This window comes from Hermetia illucens, chromosome 6, assembly GCF_905115235.1.
Source record: "Hermetia illucens chromosome 6, iHerIll2.2.curated.20191125, whole genome shotgun sequence".
In the NCBI taxonomy this organism is placed as follows: domain Eukaryota; kingdom Metazoa; phylum Arthropoda; class Insecta; order Diptera; family Stratiomyidae; genus Hermetia; species Hermetia illucens.
Window position 1 is genome coordinate 7,906,478 of NC_051854.1, and position 25,428 is coordinate 7,931,905.

A 25,428-nucleotide genomic window follows, 5' to 3' on the forward strand; every position below is an offset into this window, starting at 1 on the left:
AAACACATTTACTTGATTTTATGTTATTAACACATTACATGACTCAATATTCATAGCACATGAATTAATAATTCCCAACTTAGTCAAAGCGTCTCCTAGAACTGAATCTCATATTACACCAAACATATATTCCAAGAAAGGTCTGGCAACTCTGTCCTATGCACGTGCTGCTATACTCAGAAACCATCAAATTGCTTCTGACAATTTAGTCTTCTCCTAAAAGGTTTAGTGTTTACAAGAAGTTAGTGATTGAAATAATAGTTTTAATTATGGAAGAAAAGTTTAAGACGATTGTGGAGAGGATTTTCAATAATTGGACCGGTCTGCGGTTGGCTGTCGAACATGGAATGGGAGGCCGGAACAGTCATAAGGTGATTAATTATTAGTACAAATGGGAATGGAATGATTATTTTGAGATTGCATTTGATTGTATGAAATATAGAGGAATATACGCGGAGCTACCTGTCTTGTCAACTAACAGCAAGTCACAATTGTTGTTTGGTATGTGGAGATCAGTTAAAAATTGCCGGTCCCAGTACATACCGTAAACAGAACTATCCAGTTCTGCCTGCGGTTTATACCGATAAACGGAACACATTCCTCTGATTAGCCAACGATTGTATGCCAGGAACACCTTACATACAGTATTATGCCAGTACATGTAATGAATCGGCGTTATGACAGTGCAGGCAAAAATGAGATGGCCCAACGTCTTTAATGCCGAACCACATATGCTGCACTTCATTCTAAGCTTTTTACTAGGTTGGGTGGCGACCACACAGTCCTGAATGATACACATGAGTCCCCCTCTCAGCAAAGAACTCCGCACACAGTCATCTGTTCGATAAATGACTGCCAAAGACAATTCACGGGCTTACCGTGCATTGCCTTCGACTTCCATTCATTGATCAACCCTTGGTCCGACTTCACCCCACTCAGAGGATTAAAAGCTCGAGCTAGATGCCATGGACCTACTCTTTGCTATAAAAATAAGCGTAATTCTGTGTCGCCACTTCAACTACGCACCCGCCTCCGATTTCACGAGGCAGGTTCATCCGCTCCACGGCAGAGTTTGGATGATGCATTCAGAATTTGGACGTAGTAGTCCATATCCGCCGCTGGACGTTTTCCAGATCGGTCTTCGTTCACGGCAATATTCCGAATGCATAAACCAGTGAAGGGGTAGCGGATACATTCAATGCGCTTATTTTATTCTTCCCAGAGGAATGCGATTTCAGTATCAGCTTTACACATCGCAGGAATTCGGACAGCAGTGCATCCTTCAGATCACCAAATCGAGCATGGGTTCCTTGCTGAATTCCTAGGTAATTGTAGAAGTCTTCTCGATCGGTCGGTATTCGTAGCAGATTTTTAAGGTGGTCGTCAGTACCAGCATGCAACTTGATGTCATCTAAGCACATCAAGTGTATCAGCTCGCACACGTAGGCCATACTTTATTGCGGAACCATGTCCTCTAGCATCATTCAGTAGCTATGAAAGCGGGTTCAGTGCCACGCAAAACCAAAGAGGACTCAGCGAATCCCCCTGGAAGATGCCCCTACGTATACAGACTCTGAGGTATTGGTACCCTCAGATGAATATACTGATAAAGTGGGGTGCCACTTTCCCATGACTGTCGCCAAAAACTAGTTTGGGATCAATGAGATACGAACGTGGGGAATGCTGTCAAAAGCCTTGGCATAATCGATATAGCAACTAAGAGGATTCTTTAGCTTCTAATTGGTCGTCCTACAACTACTGAGCCGATAATAAGTTACTCTTTGCAACCCCTTGACTCGGCAGCCCTTCTGTTCCTCGAACAGAATGTTATGGATCCTGAGGTGCGCATTGGTCTTCTACTAATAACGTACGTTATGAATTTGTTGATGGTTGGTAAGCAAATAATCGGTCTTGCGTCTGCCAAGTCCCGTACCATGTCCTTCTTAGGAACAAGTTAGGTAATCCCCGCAGTGAGGAACGGTAGAAATTCCTCCGGCCGACTCATGACCTGATTTATGTTATGTGCCAACCGACCATGTATACTGGTGAAATTTTTGTACCAGAAGTTCTACACCCGATCCAGACCTGGGTCCCTCGAGTTCTTCGAGCTGTTTACAGCTCGTCGGATCTCCTCTTCGGTAACATCCACAAAATTCATGCCCGTCAAAATGGCATGGCAGATCCACTCAGCATGCTGAGCGGGTAACCCCCAAAGTCCACCCCAATATTCTTTCGCTTCCGTTACCGAAAACTGTACTGTCTGAACGCTCTGTTGGGATCCTCGCGTACGCTGCGTTCTGCACACGTCTGGAGTAACTTTCGCCATACCGTCGCAACCGACTGCATACGACAGAAAGTTTCTGCTTTGGCATGTCCACAATTTCAACTATGGATGTCTTACTGGGGATGGCATAGTTCCGTTAAACCCTTTGCACTTTATCTCTTCGGTCACTCAAACCAATAACGCGAAAACGAATCTTCTGACCGTGCCATCTGACAACCGCAACTGCACGAGAATACACAAATGATTGCAGTTGCAGCAGCGATAATCAGCACACAGTCGAGATTTAATCTCATCATTGATTTGAGATAGAATTCTCAGAGTTATTGGAGATGCATAGAACCTGGGAACACTTGGTTTATGGAAAAGATCCATTTCCGACAATACTATACACGCTTTTTGGAATTCGTTCCAAACCTTAGCAAGTCTGCTGGACGATAAAGGAGAGTGATTCGACAAGTATTAAAAATTGTTGCCTGCAGTGCGGCGTGGCGTTATTGATTCCGCCACCTATACCCCCATCAACTCTTGGTCATCAGTTTCCGCGACGACACCGAGTCGAACACGCTCCCAGATCGTAGCCGGGATTGTATCGCTGCGAGTAATAAAGCTGTACTGGTCTGCGACTAGCTGCACAGTCACGTGCGCATATTGTGTGAAGCGATCGACGAATCTCTGGTGCAACAAGAGGCGGTAAGATGTACCTGCCCCGTCATTATTTCATACTGGGAACAGATGATAAAGAGGTTCATTTCCTCAGTCCCCTTCAGAAATAGTCAGCGCAGATTGTGTGGAAACAGCTGAAGCAAGCGGAACCATGCTCCTGGTCATCGTCGCGTCTAGACGTTGAACCGCCCTACGATTATCAGTTTCGACGCCATGCTGGCCCAGTGACCAAGTCAGTCGACTCCCGCCGGTTATCCATATCGGGCCTCAAATTTCTCTTTCTCCTCATTCGATGACTTTACATTTTATCACTAACTGCCAGGTGTGGTGATAGCTTCCTCAGTGAGTCATCTGCAAGCCTATAAAGTTCCTGCACTTTCCTCATCTACTCTCTGAGACGCTGCGGTGCCATTCAGACTGAAGGTATCACTCTTCCTTTCACAACCGGGCTTGAGACCAGCTACGGTGGAGTTATTTTCTACCTAAATCAAAGGGAATTATGAAGAGGAATAGGCGAGAGAAAAACATAGACGACTGTACGGTCTTAAAGAGTACTGGAATTTTGGGGACAGATTAACCAACTGAAAACTGTCTGTTTTGTTTTTGTTGTTTCCACGAGGTCTTGGGAAGCTAACAATGCAAAGAGCGAAGTCACAACAGTCCGGCTTACGATGACTCCCGATAGGAGCGGAAATGGCAAGTTGTTGCATATATTTGCTGAAGATAGCAGGAGATAAGGTATTGGAAGTGACATTATTGTCTCTAATGAGTGCCTAGAGGGACGGATTGAAAACATTAGCGTTCAGACCTTCTTCAGCAGTTAGTAGCGTTTTTTCTGAAAGAGGGCGGGGGCTCGTTTGCTAGGGCAAAGACGACATCGATTAAATCTTGTCGAAGTTCTTGGGCTTGAAAATTAAAGAAGAGGCGTAGCCCAGCAGCCGTCTAACAATCCCTCTAAATAATTTGGGGGACTCTCTCGGATAAAAACCTCAGCTGGCCTCTGTAGCAAAATTAATGACGCTGGCCGCTTTTTTGGCTTTGATAGCGATGAAGTCAATATGAGAGAAAGGCCGTTATAATTCTTCCCACAAAGGTGATGGATTTCTTATGTTCAAGGAGGACGTTATTAATTACAATCGTTGAGCCTGAAAGTGTATTAGAGCACTTCATTCAGTGAAATTTGAACCGTGACCTTCCGGTGAGGCAGCTCAGCGCTCTAAAGACTTAATCCACCCGGACACTGAATGAAGAAATACAAAGACAAAATTTTGCTATTTTGAGTGAAAAATAAGATTTTCACGAAAATCATCATTTACTATGCTACGGAATCGAGTTTTTCTCTTCTGAAATAAAACGAAAAAAAAGCTCGTAAAAACGAAAAATTTGTTGAAATTCGAAAGAGTCTTGATTACATGATACCTTTGAGATTCCAATAGAATCACCGAGGCCAGAAAGGCTGATAACCCTCAATGTCAACGAAAGAAAGATGATTTTGAAATGGGAATGTGATGGCTCTCAGCAAATGAAACAACGATTTGATGATAATGGCTGCCCTGATGGAAACTTTTCTTGAGTTCTCTTGCCGCGGTGGCCGTCAGACGAACATACAGAAAACAGACAAACAATGAGCCAATTTAAATAAGGTTTTGTTTTACATAAACCATCAGGGGACTGCCTGCCAGTTGGATCCCAGAGAGAAAATACTTTTCAGCACTTGCAAAACCTATCTATTAGAATTATCTACCGCAAACCATCTCTGCGAAAAGTACGGCCAATGTCCATTGTTTAGAATGCGGTAAGTTTCACCACACTTGTCCTACACTACAAAGAGGATAAAAATGCCAATACCACGAGTATGCGGCAAGCACCTGATGTGTTATTAACAACAGCATTAGTGAAGCAAGATATCGGATGAATTCGTAGAGCGATTGCATTTCTTGCTTTAATCCACCTTAGACAATAAGAGTCGTTAGTTTCCTCAAAAGCAAAAAATAAATTGAGCTGGATTAAATCAACACACCAGCGATTATATTGGGAATTTCCGGTCTACATGCAATTACTCTTCGTAATGTAGTCATCATAATGGTTATTCCTAAGCCAATCGGCATAATATCTAAATGTGGAGGCCTACGTTATGGATCCACCAGCGAGAATTTTACCCAATGCGGAATATAAAATCGGCAAGATTAAACAGACAAAAGTTAAGACTGGTCGATCCTACGTTCAACCTAGGAGCAAGGGTTGATTTAATTCTGGGCGCCGAAACAGAATCCTTTCTTAGCCCAGGAAACAAAGCTAACAGCGCCAGACAAGGTAAGTTCGTTAATCCGCGTAGTAGACGGAAGATACGCGGTGAATATACCTTTTAAAGGCTAAACATCGATGGTACCATTGGGAGATTTCAGACACTGGGCATTTGTCTACTTAAAACAATTGGAGAAACACTTGAAAAATGACTCTGAAATAAACAAGGCATATCATAAAGCAGTGTAAGGATACATAGAGTTGTGGTATATGAAACGAGCAGCCCCTTTCATTGCAGAGAATAGAGACGTTTTCTCCGTTCCGCATCATCCAATCATAATGCGGGAGAGCTTTTCAACAAAAGTGCGCCTAATTTTTTATACTTCTGCCAAGATAACAATCGTTGTAAGCCTTAATGACAAACAAAATGCTTCTTAATCTAGACAAAATTTGAACCCGCGTACGAACTAAAAACGCAAGCAGCACGATCATCATTCCATGAGGGAATGGAAAATTCTGCGTGGCGTTTATCTTGAAATTCTAGAATGATTTTTGCTTAGAAATGAACGATTCCTATATGTTGATTGTATTCAAATTAAGCGAGCATCAGGGACTGATTTTAAGGATTCTCTCCAACAAAATTTATCCTTTTAATTGTCGAATAAGAAGACTCCCATTGTGTCGGTCAGTCAAACCATCGCCCAGATCCAAAGCGTGAAGGACATAGTTCATCAGTTTGATGATTCTCTCAGACTAGTATTTTTTAATTGAAAAATATCAGGCTTAAACAATAGCGTATAGATTGAATTCTAAGTTTTGCATGCTTAGTGTTAAAATGGACTTTTTTAATAATATTTTTTGTTGAGGATGCTGGGAGTCCTAGGTCCGTACCGCAGCGTCTGATGAGTTGCCTCTGCCCTGGACGAAACCGTCTGTCAACTTTTTGTCTTTTTTTGTGGACTTTTTTATTCATGCGAATGCCATGTTACTAAGTTATTCGTGGCGAAATCAAGAAAGCTAACGTAATTCTAATCTGGGATTGCAGATTTGTTGCCTAATAGACTGGCGTTTGAAGTATGGCCCAGGTTCCCTTTTAAATTGTAGGAGTTCATCTTTGGTAGCATCGGCGAAGCGCTCCACTTATTCATACAATTGAGGGCCATTTTTACTTTTCCAGGGCCTAGAAAGGTGTACCATAAAGCCTTTTATACTACCCCATATTCTTCACTTTCAGCAACTCTTATATCATATTCAATCTCTTTTTACAATCCGGAGTTTTTTCAAAACTTTGATACATTTATTGCGCCGCCGTATCTCTCTAGGAGCAAACTTTCAGAAAGTTCCCTCCCATTGATTGTAAATGTTTAGAACCAGTATCAAGCAGAGTAGAAAGGATATCAAGAATTTAAGACAAATGTGGAGAAAGAGAGAATAGAAGAGAGAGCTTCCTCTATCACTTTAGGAAGTCAGTAAGCGGGCTCCTGAGAAAAATGTCGGCCTATGAATTCAATGGGCTATCAAAACTATCAAGACTTTTTGGAAACAGTAGTTAAAATCAAGAAGACAGAACAGACACACCCGTTGAGCAAAGCACACATTTCCGGGAGAGCTTCCCTCCATTGCCGCTCTGACAATAACTAGTGTTGGTTCCCAAGAGTGAGTATTCTTTTTGTGCGGAAATTGTTGAAGTTGGTATAATAGATTGCGGGTGAAGCTTTTGTACAATGCTAGTAAACCTCTCAAAGTTCTCTCGCTGTGTGCTGTGTTCCAATATTTTAGTTTGCCAGGCCTCCCAGGCTTTTCTGTACGTATTCGAAGTCTTTGAAATATTGCGGCGAATCCTGACTCTTATATTATTTTTCACAACGTAAGACGATTGTTCTCGATTTTAAACGATTCAAGGCCTATCCTCGATAGGCCGAGCCAGTATACCCTACATGGAAAGTACGAAACAACTATTAAAAAACCGAATTGCTGGACATATTAATCTCAAAAATGAGAACAAGACTGGATTAGCACAGCACTGCGTACATACTAACCACACACCGCGGTTCGTCGAGATCAAAATATTGGCCGGAGAAAACCAGTATAAGTGACGGATGGTCCTGGAAGCCTTCAACATATACTAAACCAAAAACATGGAGAGCAAAAAGCAGCTATGAAAGGTATCAGTGAAATCTACTACGTTATACTGAACAGTGTGGTATCAAGTAGGTATGGGAGCAGATAACCAGTTATTCATCCGCCTAATTGCCTTATTGGGCGACGGAAACCGACTAAATTACTTGCCTGCTAGAAGTGTTTACCTAGACGGCAAGGACGTAATTCATGCTAGTTATCCTGGAGACATCAGACGAAAAGTTGGTTTAAAAAAATTAAATTGAAAATAAAACAATTTTTGGTCAAAACTCCAGTTATTACTATTTTGTTAAGTCAACATCCGATATTCAATCCGCAGATGCTAAACTGTGAAATTAGGCGTATCTTTCCAAAATCCTGCAAAAACATAAATAATGTCTCTTCGAATATAGTGACTCTCTTTCTCCTCCTTGATTCAATCCTAGCCTGAAACTTACATATCCGCTCTTCTTACTTTTCCAGACTGCCATTGAAATAATGGACTACATGTACGAATATTGCATTCGTAATGCCAACCCCACACAATCCGAACTCCAGGAAGTTCTAGAAGACCTTATGGACCAAGAATTCAACACAGTCTGTGAGGACAATTCCATCTCCGGTAATTCAAATATGATCGCAAATAATACCTTTCAATATCTTAACATTCAATGTTTCTTTCTTCAGAGATCTGTCTTCATCTGCTCAAATTCGTTACCCTTTGTCAAGCGAACAAATCAGATGAAATCGAAGTTGAACTCAATAAACTACCAAATGTCACACCATGGCTAAGACCTGGTGTTCAAATCACTTATAAACGAGTGGAAGGCGATAGTTCAAGTTCAGAAGATGACGATGATGATGATGAAGACGAAGATATGGAGGTAGATGAAAGCCCCGCGACGACATCTAGAGCAAGCAAGCCAAAAGAAGAACAAGTTGATGCTGACCCCGGTTGGACGGTTGTAACGAAGAAGAGAAAATGAAGATTGTTTTTTATAATAAGAAATAAATGTTGTAATATTAACGTCTTGCATTTTTTATTGCGAATAAAATAAATAAGTTGAGAAGTCGTGAAAATGCGCCACTTCGATGGCCATATATTTTTTCCACAGACATTTTATTTACATTTATTATGCTAGCACCATTCCTGATACTGAGTGGTTTTTGATTGAGGCACTATGGAACATCGCTCACGAATAGTGTGGCCTAGATGAGCCTGAATAAGGCACACCCCATGACTTTACCAATGAACGTACCTTCCAAAAGACGTACACCAACCAATGGATGAGACTTGTGTGCGTTCTGATATTCCTCCACATTGGAAGGTTTGTACCATGAAAGATGGGACCATAGGCTTTTCAACGAGATCAACAAGCACAGGTGACGAATGATTTTTTTCGCACTAAAGCACGCGCCGATAGCTCGTCATAACAAACCTTGGAACACCTAACATACATAAAAGAGGCTTCACTGACTATTCCGCACGCATCGTCCAGGACTAGAATGTGAAGTTTACTGGACAAGGGATTTTTTTTGCTAGTAAAATGCTTTTTGTTCTGGGATGAAATCCATACACCTATTTTTCGGCCACAAGTCCACTGACTTAATGCTAGAATCCAATCTGAGAGCATCATAGGTTCAGAGGCTTCGAAACATGCCTTCCGGGCATATTTCCGAAGCCAAGTGTTTGCTACGGATCTCGGAAACCTGATCAGATATGCCGAAATCCTAAAAGATTTCGATGAATTTTATCGGGGGATCCAGCGGACCATGGAACGACAATTCATCAAAAATCGCGGTAACGAGAAAAAACTGCTGGAAATTTATAGTAGGACCAACTTCATTAAAGAGTCACGTGCGAACAGTGTAGTGAATATGGCTACGATTGAATTTAAGCGGGACATGTTCGTGGAATTGTTCAAAACAAGCTTCATAGAGAGCGTCATAGAAATACCAGGGGCTAGTGTTCTCATTTAAGGCTGGCAAAGATCTAGGTAGACCCATACATCTTTTCAGCACTGGAGAAACTGGGACCTGTAGTCAGACTACTGGTGTAGTCAAAACCAGGTTGTTCTCTATTTTAGTCAACTGAGATAATGATCCCTGAATCAAATATTTGAATCCACTGGAATTGTGAACTTCTGTTAGATTCAAAGAACATTTAATTAGATTTCACATCCTTACGCGTTTTTGGATATTTTTATCATTTTGATGAACAACTTTAGGTGATTTATTTTTTTAGGTTCTCTAGTCTAGATCGGTTTCACTTCATCCAGGTTGCACTGAAGCGGGAAACAATTTAAAAGCGCACTTTACTGTTAACGGAGATAACAAATCCGAGGCGCTTAAAACGCAGCTCCATGCATAAAACAAAATTATACGCCTGATAAAAGCGGTGCAAATTCACATGGATTTCTCCCGGACACTTTTTAGCACGGTTGACGAACAATTTTTCGTGCAAAGGATGAAAACTTGAAAGAATTGAGCTTGTTTCAGATAAATCATTTTCCTACGAGCCACCCTTTCCAGCGTAGGGAAAGGAAAGGAATCTTAAACAGCAAGGTCGGAGGAACACCGTCAATGGTGTAGAATTTCGTATTGTAATTCGCACAGAGACTCAGAATGATTGAACTGGTATACCATAGACCTCCGAAAATTCCGAAATAATCGTGTCCAGGACATTGTTAACTGATGGAGCCAGGTTTTCAGCCGAAGCGACCCAATTATCAAAGTAGTCACCCGGGTCCATTAGTTGTAATCGCTCCTATTTAATAAAGGCCTCATGGAGAAGGAAGCATTTTCGTTGCTAACTTACCATCTCATTTTGAAAATGTACTGTTTTCTTCAATGAAATTTTGAAGACATATTTTCTGGTAAATAGATTACTCCCACCTATGTGCGCAGCAAGCGAAGCACATTAACACAACTCGTACCCCGAAATGGGCCACCAACCAGACCATTGCCCCTCTTCTTGTTGCATGTATGTAAAACATCTAATAACTGAAATTATAAGTCTACGAAGGAACTGGGTGAGATTTTGGCGGATTGGGGGTAACCATTAGATCCACAGAATACAAAAGAGCGAAAAAGGAACTTCACCATCTTCACAATCAACAGGTAAAAAGCACGCTGCAGACAGAAGGTAATCAACGACGTTATGGGGCCTTGGGTATAAGTTGGTTACCAAAAAAATTGGTGGCCATCGATCACCTGGTTCCATAGAAGCAGAGAAGATAGAAAAACTCGTGCAGGCATTTTTTCGTGTCCATCCTATGCGAGCTGATGTTGTCGATTAGAAGGGGAGAACTGAGGAAGGCCAGTCTACACTGTAAAGGAATCAGAAGAGGCAGTCTCGTTCATAAGGGGCAAAAAAGCACCAGGATCGGATGGTATTCCCAGCAAAGCCCTGAAACTTGTAATCAATTATAAGCTGGACTTGCTACTCGACGCAATCAACGCCTGTTTGATAGCGGGTGTTTTTTATCGTGCTGATAAAAAAGGGCACAGGCTATACTGAGGCGCCGTCAGCATAGTACTGTTGATGAGTGGTGCTCCTTGTGACGCTAGATGTAAAAAAAAAACGCCTTCAATTCTGCGAAATGATGCCACATATATATTCCAAACTACTTTTGCAGGTAGTGAGAAACTATTCAAAAGACTGCACCCTTCACTACGACACCCGGAAAGGATAGCGCAGAATAAAGGTCACATCGATGGCAGTTCAGGGATCCATCCTCAGACCTTTAGAACGTCTCATGCAATAGTCTGCTCCGACTCGAAATGCCTGATGAATCGCATCTGGATGGATACCCGGATGATGTTTGGACACTGGTTTCCAGACGCACAATTGAACAAACTGCGCCGAGTCAGCAAATAGATGATTGAATATGGACCTAGCTTCGTCTTGACCAAGAAGAGGGTCCTCACAGTCCTGCCTATTCAGGCTGATGAAACAAAGGCTTTGTCGAAGCCAATGGTGAAATATTTCGGCATCATGGATGCCCGAAGATGAGCTCTTACGAGAAGGTTCGCAACATCACGGACAAAGCTTTTTTGTACTTTTCTAGGCGAAGTCCAATGCCGTAGAGCGCTTATCTAGTAGGCGTCGTTTGTTGACGAGTGCGCTTCAGTCCTTCCCTCTTTACAGTTCCGAAATATGAACATACAAATATATACCGCAAGAGCCTAGCGCAAGTACAACCGCGAAGGGCTTATCAGTTGTAACCGCCAATCGTACCGTCTTGGAGCCAGCATTTTGAACCCTCTTCATGTTACTGAACAGAGATCTATATGCCTTAATGAAGAAGAGGAAAATAAGGAAGCCGGAAGCCCCACTCTCAGTACATGACAATCATGGGAAAGAGAATAGAGGACTAGTGCGGCCGTAGTTCAATCGAAAGCACAAGGTTGAATATTAACTAACCCAGTTGCTCAGCGGAAACTGATATTTTCAGTTTTACCTGTATACAATCGCCAGACCACATTTACTGCAAGGATATAGTGGATAATATCTGCAACTTCTTTCTACAGAAGGTAGAAGCGCCATCGCCAATCGACGAAAGGGTTGTCAAGTGCCAAGTCAAGGCCATGCTGTAGAAGGAGGACAAACGAAACAGAGTGGTACGTTGCATTTGATGCTTTTTGAAGGCGAAAAAGTGAGAGATGGATAGGAGAGACGCCAGGTTAGCTGAGACTCCATGCACCACAGGGTTGTGCTCCAGTATGAATAGCCCTGGGTTGAGGGGTAAGTATCGTAGGGGTAACAGCGGGTGTTTTAGCTGTCCTATATACAATCCACTTCGCCAATGAAGCATACCACGTCCAGGGCCACAACATCAAAGTATTTAACTAGGCATGCATTGTCAGACACCATTGCTTGAGAAATTCCATAAATTTGAATATTCGTCATTAAAAAAATAATGAAACGGAAAAAAATTGGATGGATGGCGATACTACATATAAATTCAACTATTATCATTTAATCCTGAATATGACTTTCTAATATGCATTTTCTTGTTTGAGTATAAATAAAACGTTTCAGACTGAACTAAATTATTCGATGGTAACCTAATTCATACACCAATCACTCTAATTAGGATATAGGAGAATAACAAGCAACAATTTCAGGACCCACATCCATAGCCTACACATATTTTTCCCAGTTACTTAGCAACCAAAAAATACAAACACAAAACAACTTTTGAGCACCAGCTTGAAGTCCTCTGACATTCCGTTCGCGCCTCTTTGCTTCCCGTGACCATAAGTTAAATATTTAATAATGGACTACAGTTGGAAGCATGACTATCCCCAAATTGCACGTGATGCAGGATTTAAACTGAAGCAAATCAAAGAGGGCGAGTTAGATTGGAGGCTTCTTGGTAGGTTGATAGTATCGATTTCGCATTTTTACCAACAATTTATCTTTCGCTATAGGAACTATTGATGTAGATAATCTGGTGCGCAATCAACGCCTGGAACGCCTGGACACACTTATACACCATGTTGCAAACGCTCCACTAGCGAAAATCCTAGACAGTAACGTATTGGACAGTGGAGTCGTGAAATATTTCCACTTGGCACAGCTAAGTGTTCAGTATTTATTGTTTTGCAAAGGGTTTCTGGATGAAACCTTAACTGGGGTGAGAAGCACACTACGTACATTGCGTACGGAAAATATTGAACTAAAAGAATTGAATAAGGAGACTAACGATGAATTGCTCAAACTGCATAAGAAATTACAGAAAATTGAGGACATTAATCAAATTGTCTACCCGTGCTCGCTGTGTCCGAAAAACTTCATTAGTAATGAAATGTTGGATACTCATATCAAAAGGAAGCATGCAAAGGGTGCTGGGAAAACAGCAGTCGAAAATGATACCAATTTAATAAACACTATTAAATTGGAACTGGAAATCAAGCACCTCAAAGAGAGGTTGAACATTGCTGAGCGTGAAATTCGTGAGAAACAGAACTCCAATCGAAAGGACATAATTGTAACTAAAGAAATGAAAATTGACTCCAGCACAATAACAAGCATCGAGCATCAAACATGTACGGTTGCAACCCAGACCGACATTAGCACTCGTAATATCGGAATTCAGAGTAATTTAGAGGAACCGAAAGAACTGGATGAATCCGACGATTCCAATAAGCATTTCCGGCAAGAAATCATCTCGGAATTGCACGAGAAACTTGCAGGATTTGAGGAATGGAAAAAGAAGGAGGCATTAGATAGTGAACAATCGATTAATTTAATTAAAACAAAAGTAAATGATATGCTGAACGCAGTGGATCAGAAACTCAAAGAAATTCAGGAGAGTGGAAAAGTATCTGACGAAAATATACAGACTGGAATCACGGAAGCTGATTTGAAGGAAATGCAAAGAATGTTCAGTGAAAATCTTACAAAAATTTGCAAGGAAAGTGAGCTCAAGTTAAATAACGCGATTAAAACATTTGAAATTGGATACAAAAGTAAATTAGAAGGTTTAGAAAGTCTCATTGAGAGATATGAAGGCTCGCTCCAAATGGCGGCTGAAAAAGTTAAGAAAAGAGATGAAATTGTGATACCAGTTGAAAAATACGATAGAAATATAGAAAGTAGCAAGCCTGCTAGTATTATGGATGTAAGAAGTAGTAAACCTGTTAGTATTCAGAGCGTTACCCAAGTGAGAGAAGTGACAGCATATAAAGGAACCGACAGTGAAGAGGAGCCTTCAGAAAAGATGTCACCCCAAGTACCATCCACGAGGACGGTATTTCAGGAAGAAAGTTTACAACTTTCTAGCTTAGAGGAGAACTCAGAAGAAAGTGAATCGAAAAGTAGTGAAGATTTAAAACAAAGTATGAGAGTTTCAAATGAGGATGCGAGCCGAAGTATCCCCAGATCAAAAACTGCAGCAAAACCCAGTAAACGAAAGGAAAGTGAAGAAAAAGTTGTTAAAAGGTACGTACATTAGCTGATTCTTTTATGTTTCGCTTTTGAATGCTCCGCACCTTAATTGAGCTTTTATTTTAAATTTATCAAGCGATCGTATTTGATCAGAAGGTTTTGGCCTTGATTTTAACAATTTCGATACGACTTATCATAATATTGGTTATCGTCGCTACGGGGTTTCCTCTAAACCCAAAGTGAGGTATCTTTGTTGCTGGGGCATAATGGCATCGTATGTTTCCGTTACCCACTGATTAGTCTCTATCTTAAATGCCACCACAATGACCACAATAAGGTTGACAAATAGCAATGGCTAAGGTTGACTTGAACCAGAATCATTTGCGATTTGCGTTGAGGGCTTCTCAGTGTTCGGAGCACCTGCTGCTACTTGCGATGTGTGAATGGAAAACACACTCCTTCCGTTTGTACAGCATGCAATTCGGAACAGGATCCTTGTGTCTATTGCACCTGCCTTGAAAATGCCTAAGCATTTCGACCAAACTTCCCCTCCGAAAAGACGGCAATTTTTTTGGCAAGCCAAATGGAAGATTTCTCGAAGAGTGCGCCCTTGCGAGACCCTCACCGGAGATGCAACTCTAGCAGGTTGACTTATTTAACGCCGGAACTACCTCGAGACCAACTCCACCATTGGCCACATATCCAGCATTCCTGGACCATTATTCAATCCCGAGGCAGGTATTCACTAAAGATAAGCCGGTGCAATCGTCTGTTCAATTCCTTTAAGGATCTGTTGGATTCGAAGCGCACTCCAAGCTCCACCAGCTTATGCCGGCTCCGATAAACCGGTGAAATGTTCTCCAATAACTAGAGGTCGTTTTCGCATGCTTCGATACCGCACATGTTATTGTGGTTACACATTGCGATACCAAACACTTGTCAAAACCCACCTGCCTACCTCGAACCCTCATATATCCCTCAGTTAAATCGCACTATTGGTCCATCATGTTCGTATCAATACTTGATTTGTGGCCACCGAACTATAATAAATGAACCCAATATGTCAAGCGTAATAGTACGTTAATCTAGCACTTGACGACTTTATCAACAACCTTGTGCCGGGCTGCTGTTAGCCATTGTACGAGACTTCAGGATCTGCCTACTGCATCACGGCCAGCAAACCATAATGAATACAGCGTTTCCCTGTGCCAAAGCGGGGACGTTTCCCTTTGTCTATTTTGGTGCTAACGCAGTTGACAGGATTGCTGCCCCTTCTGCCTCCTTGCCACCTTAGAGCATTTGAGACAGCGCCGCAACCCTTGCTGATGTTGCCCTCCGCTTCTCATTTTTTGCATTGCTTGGTCCTGCCATTCACATTGTATGGCATGTCCGCCTTCACTGTAAGACCAACCAACCAATCAAGGCACCTGAAGCAAAAAATTGCTTGCAAGGATAACGACATAAATATTTCGAATGAGTCTTGCGGAATGGTAATGAAAAGGCTGCGAGAACAACACAGCTGATTTCCCCGCACTTTCTCAAAGAAGTTGTTACCACTCCATTTCCTCACTACAAAAACAGTGGAAGGCGAACAATAATCCAGTTCAACGAGTACGTGACATATCCATTTACCGAGGAACCGTGAGAGATATATGGGAGGATCGCCCTCAAGTATGAATAGCATTCCCAACAAACCTTTGAAGTTGTTAGTGGAGCCATCCTATCCACCAGAGAGAGTTTTAACTAGGTTGATTGCGCATTTTCGGAGGAAGCTTGGTTAATTTTAACCCCGGGCCCGAATTCTCTCCCTACAACTCTACCGGCCCGGAAAAACAAACAAAAGTGGGAGCTGCTTTCCAAATTCCATAAGTCACTTGGGCAACCTAGCATCATAAAGGGGGAGATGATGAAGAGAGTCATCTACAAGAAACTGTTACTCATCACCGAAAGCGACCATGGCCATTCGGAGCACCATTATGGGCTCCAGCACTGTGGTGAATTCAGTAAGAGACGCGTGGAATTCCCGCGGGTAGTGCACCCTGAACGTTGAATGTCAAAAAAACGCATTCAACTCCGCCAAATGGAACAATGCATTGGCTCAAGTAGGCCCTCCAGCATACTTGACGAGTAAGAGAGTAAGAGAGATTTGGATAATACGGGTGCAGTTGCTGCAGTAAAGCCCCGGGAGAATATGAGAATGTGACAAAAACAGTGAGAGCAGTCCTGAATAGAGAAGACCGGGCTGACCGTGGCTAGTAAGAATACGGAAGCAATCTTGGTAACTAGCCGTAGGAGAAACACTATACACGTCTAGTAGCCAACGTTGAGGAATGCAAATTCTTAAAATAGCAGGTGAAATTTCTCGGCGATAACCTCTGACGGCATCCAAACCAAAACGCAAGCGATTTCGAGCTTCACGCTTCCGAAGACAGTTAAGGATCTGAGGGGTTTTCGGGCTTCTTGTCCAAGGCTTGTTTAAATCGAAGACAAATACTTCCGTCAGATTGCGTGGTCTCCAGGGGCTGTCCAAGCATTTGAGACCACAAGTAACAGTTGGTGAAAAGCCGCACTTTTGGCATTCCCTCTGCATTCGTCGGTGCTTCAGGCATCGCCTTATGTGCTGTTCTTCACCAAAAGATGAACAATGAGATTCCTTTCCAAGCAGATGAATCGCAATCAAGCACCTACGATCGTGAGTTATTAGCCACGTAACTCGCAATAAAAAACTTCCGGTATTCACTTGAAAGCAGCCCGTTCACAGTATTGACCGAACATAAGCCACTCACCTTTGCTTTGAAAAGGAAACCCGACAAAGCGTCCCTTCGCCAGCATCGGTACCTGAGCTGGATCAGCCAGTACATTTCCAAAATTCAATACATGTCTGGGGAGGATAACGTAGTTTTGGACACTTTGTAATGTGTTGCAGAACCCTGCCACTGTCGATTTTCCGGCAATCACCGAGGCGCAAAAGAATGACACAGTTGCTCTGAGTCTCAAGACTAACCAAATACATATTTAGGGAATTTCCTGTCATGGTCTCAACGTTCAATATATACTGCGAGACCTCAGGCAAGGGACCAAACGAACCCCATATATTCCAGTCATTTTCCGTAAAAAATCGGTTAGTCACTGCAAAGTATTTTTGGTCGCCCAGGGCATGGAAGTCTCACATGTCGTCATTATCAGGTTCATTACTGAATTTACGACGGTATCAGCTGCGAACCTACCACCCCCCGGGACCGCCCTCTAGCGCGGCTCTGCCTGCTCCAAGAACTTCGACGAAATTCCCGATGTTCATCCTCGCAACATTCCACAGGCAGAGGGAGCGTCGCGTTGGGGCTCGCTGGCAAGTAGCGTCAACCAATTCGAACGTAATGTACTGGTGACCACATCTCGACTCGTCATCAGATTCTGACAACCAAAAGTGATGTCAGGAATGCTTCCTTCACAGCCTGGCCCCGAAACGTTGGCGTGGATCCGGTGTTTAAAACTACGAGCCCGGTTCTCGCCGTCATTTCCAGAATCCGTTTCCCTCTGGAGTCTGACTGAGGCATGCCCCATTCAAGGGCCCTGGCATTAAAATCACCGCCTACCAGGATTCATCCCTGCGTACTCCAGAGCATCACTCTGACGCCGAAAGTCCGGCATCGTCTAGTTTGGCGTCAGGTAAACGCTAAAAAACATTATTCCTAAACATCGGATCCATACAATCCCATTCCCTCGGCCTTCGGCAAGAACACAAAGTCGAACGTCGTTCTGAACCCAGATGGCAGCGGTGCCCGATAAATCGAGATTCCATCAGGCCGGGTACCTGTTTCGGTATTGCTCGCTAATTAGCACTAGATCAGCATTTACGTCCGCAACGAACTGTGCTAGCAAATGATGAGCGTTTGCACTCCGGTGTAAAACGCGGATCACGCCATTCGCATCCTAGCCCTTTCCAATTCCACACTGAAGATTGGACACCGTCCCGAGCTCGCAGTGTGTGCGACGCTCTCACCAAACGCGTCCATGGACTATGGCATTGATTCTTCGGTCAGACGGTGTTTCGCTTGCCAGAAGTGCAAAACTACAAAACATGTGAGGAAAGAGGTAGTCGTGTTCCCTCGGTCCGCCAAACACTTCCACACAACCTAGACCCTCGGTCGAAAATTGATTCTACACTTCAGTGGGACAACAATTATAATTACCGACCAGGTTCAAGTCCTCCCTTGTCTCTGATTTTCTTGACTTCAAACGGTACCGGACAACCACGTAGCACCCCCTGGGACCCTTGAAAGATGGCGGAGGACGCTGAAGACCGCTATAATGGGCGCTACATTCTGCCACTCACCCGACTACGCCTCAAGGCAGCCAATGGAAGAGAAGGATTTGCTGTAAATGGGCGGGCATATAGGAAGAACCTGAGATTTCCCAGCGACCCTGTACTCGACATTAGGTCGAGCCTCAATACCAACGGATTGTTGTGCCTGCTCAAGAATCCATTGCGAAAAATGTGGCCGACCTGATCAGGGATCTCGACGACTTGAACGTCTTAATTAGAACCGCTTCAAGGCCCTTGAGTAAGGTCACGCTGAAGGTCTGCCTTTCTTCCGGAAAGGAAGTGCAACGCATATATTCAACAATATCTTTCGATTCCTTCCTAACATGACTAAATTCTTTTCCCATTTCCAGAGACAAACCTGATCCACAAACAATACGTCAATCTGCAATAAAGCTATTCCGTAAACGCCTCAGGATATTCGGTATTGGTTCCAACACGAAAACTATATCGAAGCACTCGAAGGACGAGGTCACAGAAATGCTCATCGAGAGGAGGAACACATTTAGAAAGGTAACGATCTTCAATTTCTTTTTACAACAGAAAATATTAATCCAAGCCATTCCTTCCATTTCCACAGAAACACCCCAATTACTTTGCAACCCGAAATAAACTGAAAGAAACAGTCAACAAACTTGCCAAGGAACGCATACAATGTACACAACAAGTGCCGAGCCCGAAGTTCACCATGAGAACGTCAGCCATCTCAAAACGTGACGAATCGCATCCTCATAATAGAAAGGACCTGACAGTTCTGGCAAACGTTCATTCCATTCAATCGTCTGGAAGTGAAAGAGACGACTTACCGGAGAAAGGCAGCATCAAAGGAAAGGAGGACGGACAGGAGCCTTCAACTCCAAAATCAGAAAAGAAGGATATGGACCAATTCAAAGCTCGATTGGAAAGAATCCTGGCATCACCTATCAGAAAGCCTATAGTGCACGTACGGACATCAACACCATCTCAAATTTTAACCACACCGGCCCCAGTTGAAGCCCAATCAAATAGCAGCCTCAAGAAGCCCATCCCCACTCCACGAAAGAAAGTTATGTTCGATATTAACAGCAGCGACAATGGGAGCAACCATGACAAAGCCGAAAAACTTCCAGCAACCGTCCTGGAAGCAAAGGAGAGTGAAAGTGATCAAAGCGACTCAGAGCTTATGTCGATAGCGCTTAAAAGGAAAGACAGCTCAGAAGCGAGTAGTCTTAGTAGTTTGTTGAAATAGATAGAAAATATATATATTATAAGCAACTTCTCGGTATTTACATTAAATTTCATCCAATTCTCCAGATTTTCTCTAACTAAATGAGCTGAACGCTTCCCTTCAGAACCAGATCGGAAATCAACTGGTACGGGATTATGTGCTGCGACCCGGCCACCAGGTCCACTTCCTCGTCCTCAACGCCGACAACAACAGCAGGAACTGTAAGGCGAAATTCACTATTAGAATCGGGAGTCAAGTTATCGACCCAAAGACAGCTCACCGGTTTCCTTCGCTTTAACAAAAACGTGGCTCATCATATTCGGCCTCACTATCCTTTGGTCCGCGTCCGACCGCTGCAAAGTCGGCATGTACTGCAGTGCAACTGTCTTAAAGTAGTTCTCCATATTCTCATGGTATTCTGTTGCGAATTTAGTCTCCTCCACGGACATTCGTTTCTCCTCGTCCGCCCGGGACTCTTCCTCTTGCAAAATGAGCTTCGTGAAAGTCTCAATTTTCTCCAGGCGGCACCGCAGGTAGCTAGCAATTATGTATCGTATCCGTTCCAACTCCATTCGATGCGCAATCGATCGGAAATCATTTTTATCCAACTCTTTGATGTTTTCTTCCATGTGAGCCACTTGACCGAGCATCAATTCCAGCATTTCCGTTTGCTGAGGGAGAAGTTCGGGGGCGAATTTTTCATTGAGCCAGGCATTTTCGAGGTTTTCAAGTACCTAGAAGAGGTTTGTTAATACCTTTATGATTTGGTAAGGAAATTCCCACCTTCTGAGCGGTAATTAGTTCCTCGTCATCACTCAATTCGAGATCCTCTTCCCTCACATTCTGTTCCATGTTCAACTGATGGAAATTTGTTTATTTACGCGGGAGAATTTTGACAGGTCACGGTCGGGACAATACCATGGAATCGTATGGAGAATTGCTTCGATTCCGCAATTGTGGTTATGTGAAGCTTACACTGTTAAATTCGTGACATTCATATGGGAAGCGAAATTCCGGAAATTTGAAATATATTTATCATGTTTATTCAGAATATCAACTTGCGTCCATTAATCATTCGTTTATCATGCTTTCATGTTGGATGAGAAAAGCGAAAATTCCGAAATTTGCAGGGATTTAGTCCAAATATTTGTCTTTTAGGCATCTTACTTATGATAAACAGGAAATAATACTATAATCAATTGCGACAACTATTAATAGTAAGGTTTCTTTCGCCCGCCCCTTGAAACTCATAAACATTCACCCCTTTAGTGGTTCTAAGGCAATTTTATCAAGTAATGCCTGAATATGGTCAAGCTCGTCCAATCCTTACTCTTTCGAAACCTCAGGATTCCAATGGCCCCGGCCGATGAGCTGAATCCAGTGGACGCCGCCAACGGGAGGAACACATCGACCTTGCACTAAGACAGGACCCCTGGATCAAAGGAAGCACAACTAACAAGGACTCGAAAGCAAATATTACATACTTATATATATCATTAAATCGGAACATGCATCCCCAGTAAAGAGAACTTGCACACTTTTCCGTGTCCGGACCTGGCTTACAGCGAGCTAACCATGGTCAAACTGGAGCAGGCGGAAACCAGAACATGTAAATCTCCTCGGCTTACATCGCTTACAACTGATCAGCTCCAGAACTTCAATGTTTGACGTCCACCATAGCAGCAAAGAAGGCCAACCTATAAATAGACTGCGACGCCAATGCAAGGCCGCTTTGAGCAGCTCAGAAATTAACAAAAATGATGAGTTTCTCTCTGATTTTATTATTAACACAACTGGGACAGTTCACCAACCTTCCACTTCACCAACTTAGAGCACTGTGACGGTTGGGAAGAGGTCACTCTAATAACCGACAATGAGATTTTTATGGTGATTTATTGAACAGTGTGTGACCAGAAATCCTTCTTAAATCACAGTTGGATACTTTTCAGTCTGTAGAGGTCTCCAACCCTTTCGGAAACCCCGGGAGGATCGAGGAAGGAGGAGGAAGTTTGGTCAATTTACCAAGAGCAAATTCTCCGGTACGCAAATTTGGGCTCTGGAAAAGACTTTCGAAACCGCTTTCAAAGTCCTTCGTATCCTGCTAAATACAGCAAGAAGTTATTGTAACCCTGATGGAATGAAGGTCTGTTCGGGCTCAGAAAGTTGACCAGAACCAGAGGTGTTCAACATCTGCTGCAGGCACTAATAATAGCAACCATAGAAGATCTGCCTGAATAGCTACAAGTTGGCCATCAAGAATATTCAGAAGCGGTACTCCTTGGACTATCGTCATAACATTGAAAACACCAATGTATCTGCGAGACTCAGTAAAATTCTGGCCAAGGAAGTTAGGAGACCATCCTTTCTTAAAAAGTCGAAAGGCTCCTGGACGAAATCTTTTGGTGGGACCCTAGCCCCAGTCGTATGATCAAATTGGTAATAACCGAGCATAAAATCGGTTGGCTATAAACAGCTTTTCCGCATATAAATCACCGGGCCCAGGTGGTTTAATGCAAGGCATGCTACAGAAACAGCAAAAAAGGGTTTTTCTGTAGCTTGGCGTGATTTACCCGAGCTGCATCTCTTTGGGATACGTACCATACTCTTAAAGATGCATGCGCGAGTTTTTCACACTGAAAGCAAGCAGGCGAATCCATAAGTCCGCGACCAATTCAACCAATCAGCCTCACCTCTTTTGTGTTGAAGACTCTAGAGCGCGTCTTTGGCATCCATTTGAGGAAGATTATGGAGAGAACGCCCTTCTCCAAGTCTCGGCACGGCTCAGGCAAATCCACAGAAACCGCACTGCACGGGATAATTACCGCGGTTGAGCGGTCGCTACAGTACAAACAATATACTCTAGCTGCTTTCCTGGATATAGGAGCATTCAACAACGTTAGCACCAACGCCATCAAGGAAGCCTTAACCAGTTTAAGATTGCAGGGGTATCTTACGCATTGGATAATATCCCTGCTAAGAATTAGAATAATCTAGTCTGACCTGGGGGGCAGCCACTTACCCAGAGCTTTAACCAGAAGTGCTCTGTAGGGTGACGCCATTCCTTCAGAGCGCTGATTGATAGTGATTAACAAAATTCTATGCATATTAGACAGGAACGGATACACACAGCGTAGCTGAGTCGTATGGTCTCTCAGAATTCGCAATTGCATTTAAAGTACTGGTGATATTTGAAGCCACATGTGCAGGTGCTACCGCGATTCTGCAGTCCTGCCCGGTATGTGCTCTCAATATACTCCTCCACCTCCCCCTTTGGGGGGTAGTGCTATCAGACTACTGAACTTCGGATGTTGGGAGCGGAGCCCTCCGGCCATAGTAACGTCCTAGATAGAGTAGCTCGACTGCCAAGCGGCCATTAAGGTTTTATACTTATGGTCGACATCGTCCAGGCTGGTGGCGCAATACAAAGACGTGCTGAACAATCTGTGCGACACGCTCAAAGTCACCTTCCTCTAGGTTCCCGGGGATAGGAACAATACAATGAACTCTGCCTCCTTGCTCTTACCACAGCAGTCATGAGTTTGGGAGTTTGCGACATCAGAACGGGGCTCATTGAGCTTCTCGGTGCGGCCACTGATACCTACATACCATGCCTACCTTGACGAAAATGAGCGAAATGCCTGTTCTTTGCTTTAGGAGAAAATATCTGCAAAAGAACAATGGGTCAAGGAAACCGGAGAATAAGCTATCTAGATTGAGGGGTCGTGAAACTAGGAAGGGGTAAATGACTCCCCCAGAGAATACAAAAGAGGAATAAAAGAAAGGTATTATCTAAATCAAACGGCATTTTAATTTGGGGATATTCACAATCGATGAAAGTGAATTTTTTAGAGAGCCCTCAATTGAGAATCAATTAGAATCTGTTGATGGACGACTTTCTGAGGAGCCTACCTGAGCTTAGTAGATATGCGCGTGGATTGGTAATTTAATTAATGCGTCGAGCGACATAAAGTTCGATACCATCGTTAGCATAAACAACACTACGTGAGTGTGCAAATCAACCGAACACTACCCCTACGAATGACCCGACTATAGGCGCATCAGGCATCAAATTTTTAGTGGTCATATATATTACTCCAGTTCCGATAAAAACATCGCATTCCTTAACGGAAATCCTGCAGTTTGTAACCAAATTTGGGATAATCTATTAGACGAGGGTGGTCTGAGTTTCAGAAGTTGAGCGTTTCGCTACTCCAACGCACAAACCGTGTCAATCAGGCCAGGAAGGGTAAGGTAACTCCTTCGACACTTGTATGAATTCGGAGGTGAGAGAAGAACGCCCACCCATGGACAAAAATGGCCATAATAAGGACACCCAGAAAAAAAACCAAAAAGTCGTTGGTACCTCCTAAGGACCATAGGAATAGGGGAAGGGAAGAACAAAAACACGGCGTAAAGCTTCCAACACCGAAAAAGTACAGAAGTTCCAAAGAACCAGCAGCGAAGCGGTGCAGGTCTGAATTTTAAATTGGGTTCACAAATGAAATGATGGGAGCAGATGTCTGGACCAATATGAAACCATGAGAAGAACAGAGAAGGGAGGTCTCCCTTGGAGCTACGGAACACGCAGGAAGAAAGGATGCCTAACTACTAGAACTTGGTAGGTACATATGCCCTTAGGTAAAGTGGTTACGGCGAGGCAATTGACTCATGAGATAGCTGTGAAGTGCCCCCCACAAAATGGGAAGGGTTGCCTGTAGGGTTCTGGAGAAAATATCTCATATAGCGAGATGTTACGAGAAAGTCCCTGAATCCCTGAATTCCGAAGAATTATTAGGGTTGTTTCAACATCTTACTTTCACTACAATTGATTTGTTTGCGAGACCAAAAGGGCATCGTGGAAATCATTAAACTCAGAAAGCAACCGCCTAGTTTATAAATTCATACCTGAACGCGTGTAACTCAATTTACCATGATATATCGCACCCGGCAAAGCAAGCAGCCTACATGTGTAGCTTAATTGATATTACAGCATTATTTGGAATTCATTCTACACCGCATTATTATAAATGGCCACAAATTCACTGGTCTTAGGCTGAAACATGGAATTATTTGGAATATTATTCTATTACCTTTCATGTTCGATTTTGCCATTGTCATTGACGCAGCATTCTGTTGGCTTCCGTTTATGCCTGCTGTGCTGACCAATCGATGTCCAATAAATGCATTATACTTTTAGCTGGATGAAACGAACATGAACGTGGTTTGTCGTATTTATGTATATTATGAAACGCATCAATGAGTTATTGAGTTTTTTGCTAGAACTTAACTACCTAGGCTTTACCGGCTACAGGCTTGAAAATGCTATTACCACATTACCACATGCTAAAATCGACCCCTGTCAATCCTAAGCTGAATTAGAGAATAAAAAGGTTACTATCTTCTGAGAGTGAGAAAGGTCTGGGAGTCTTGGTCTATTTTACTATCCGAAGTTCTGCATTTTCCGAATCCACTCAGCCATCAAATCCTGGCACCTTGTTCTAGACTATTATCTTCACAGTGGCTAGTGTTCCTGGACAGCTGGAAGGTTGGCGCCACTCGTAGATATTTTGTGGACGAATGCATAGAAATAGTGTAGATTTTCAATGGCGAGTATTCTCCCTTGATAGACTGGTGCTCTAAGGTGGTCGAGGAGAACCTCCACGACTATGCACGGGGACTTATCTGAAATGACTTCG

At 43.1% G+C, this 25,428-nt stretch overlaps 3 protein-coding genes across 3 annotated transcripts; 2 read left to right on the plus strand and 1 right to left on the minus strand.

Annotated features, from left to right (window-relative positions):
* The first annotated feature begins 152 nt into the window (after positions 1-152).
* Positions 153-8,336, plus strand: LOC119658698 (pre-rRNA-processing protein TSR2 homolog). Its single transcript, XM_038066288.1, has 3 exons — positions 153-371; positions 7,793-7,931; positions 7,997-8,336. Exons 1-3 carry the CDS (start codon positions 270-272, stop codon positions 8,293-8,295), a joined length of 540 nt encoding a protein of 179 aa, XP_037922216.1. The 5' UTR covers positions 153-269; the 3' UTR covers positions 8,296-8,336.
* A 4,177-nt stretch (positions 8,337-12,513) lies between these two features.
* On the plus strand, positions 12,514-19,900 carry LOC119660406 (zinc finger protein DZIP1L). The gene is made up of 4 exons (XM_038068942.1): positions 12,514-12,690; positions 12,746-14,258; positions 18,879-19,038; positions 19,106-19,900. The coding sequence occupies exons 1-4, from the start codon at positions 12,591-12,593 to the stop codon at positions 19,751-19,753; spliced, it is 2,421 nt and encodes an 806-aa protein (XP_037924870.1). The 5' UTR covers positions 12,514-12,590; the 3' UTR covers positions 19,754-19,900.
* LOC119660407 (DNA replication complex GINS protein SLD5) lies at positions 19,751-20,652 on the minus strand. Its single transcript, XM_038068943.1, has 3 exons — positions 20,516-20,652; positions 20,013-20,466; positions 19,751-19,951 (listed from the first exon to the last, which is right to left on the minus strand). Exons 1-3 carry the CDS (start codon positions 20,582-20,584, stop codon positions 19,830-19,832), a joined length of 645 nt encoding a protein of 214 aa, XP_037924871.1. The 5' UTR covers positions 20,585-20,652; the 3' UTR covers positions 19,751-19,829.
* Positions 20,653-25,428: the final 4,776 nt, after the last annotated feature.

What these genes read in the sequence shown, in the direction of transcription:
- LOC119658698 (XM_038066288.1), top strand. Translation starts at nt 270, where the DNA reads ATGGAAGAAAAGTTTAAGACGATTGTGGAGAGGATTTTCAATAATTGG. An exon ending in GAGGCCGGAACAGTCATAAG is followed by an intron (nt 372 to 7,792) that starts GTGATTAATTAT and finishes TTACTTTTCCAG; the next exon opens with ACTGCCATTGAAATAATGGA. An exon ending in TGAGGACAATTCCATCTCCG is followed by an intron (nt 7,932 to 7,996) that starts GTAATTCAAATA and finishes TTCTTTCTTCAG; the next exon opens with AGATCTGTCTTCATCTGCTC.
- LOC119660406 (XM_038068942.1), top strand. Translation starts at nt 12,591, where the DNA reads ATGGACTACAGTTGGAAGCATGACTATCCCCAAATTGCACGTGATGCA. An exon ending in GTTAGATTGGAGGCTTCTTG is followed by an intron (nt 12,691 to 12,745) that starts GTAGGTTGATAG and finishes CTTTCGCTATAG; the next exon opens with GAACTATTGATGTAGATAAT. An exon ending in GGAGGAACACATTTAGAAAG is followed by an intron (nt 19,039 to 19,105) that starts GTAACGATCTTC and finishes CCATTTCCACAG; the next exon opens with AAACACCCCAATTACTTTGC.
- LOC119660407 (XM_038068943.1), bottom strand. Translation starts at nt 20,584, where the DNA reads ATGGAACAGAATGTGAGGGAAGAGGATCTCGAATTGAGTGATGACGAG. An exon ending in AACTAATTACCGCTCAGAAG is followed by an intron (nt 20,467 to 20,515) that starts GTGGGAATTTCC and finishes AACCTCTTCTAG; the next exon opens with GTACTTGAAAACCTCGAAAA. An exon ending in TGTTAAAGCGAAGGAAACCG is followed by an intron (nt 19,952 to 20,012) that starts GTGAGCTGTCTT and finishes TTCGCCTTACAG; the next exon opens with TTCCTGCTGTTGTTGTCGGC.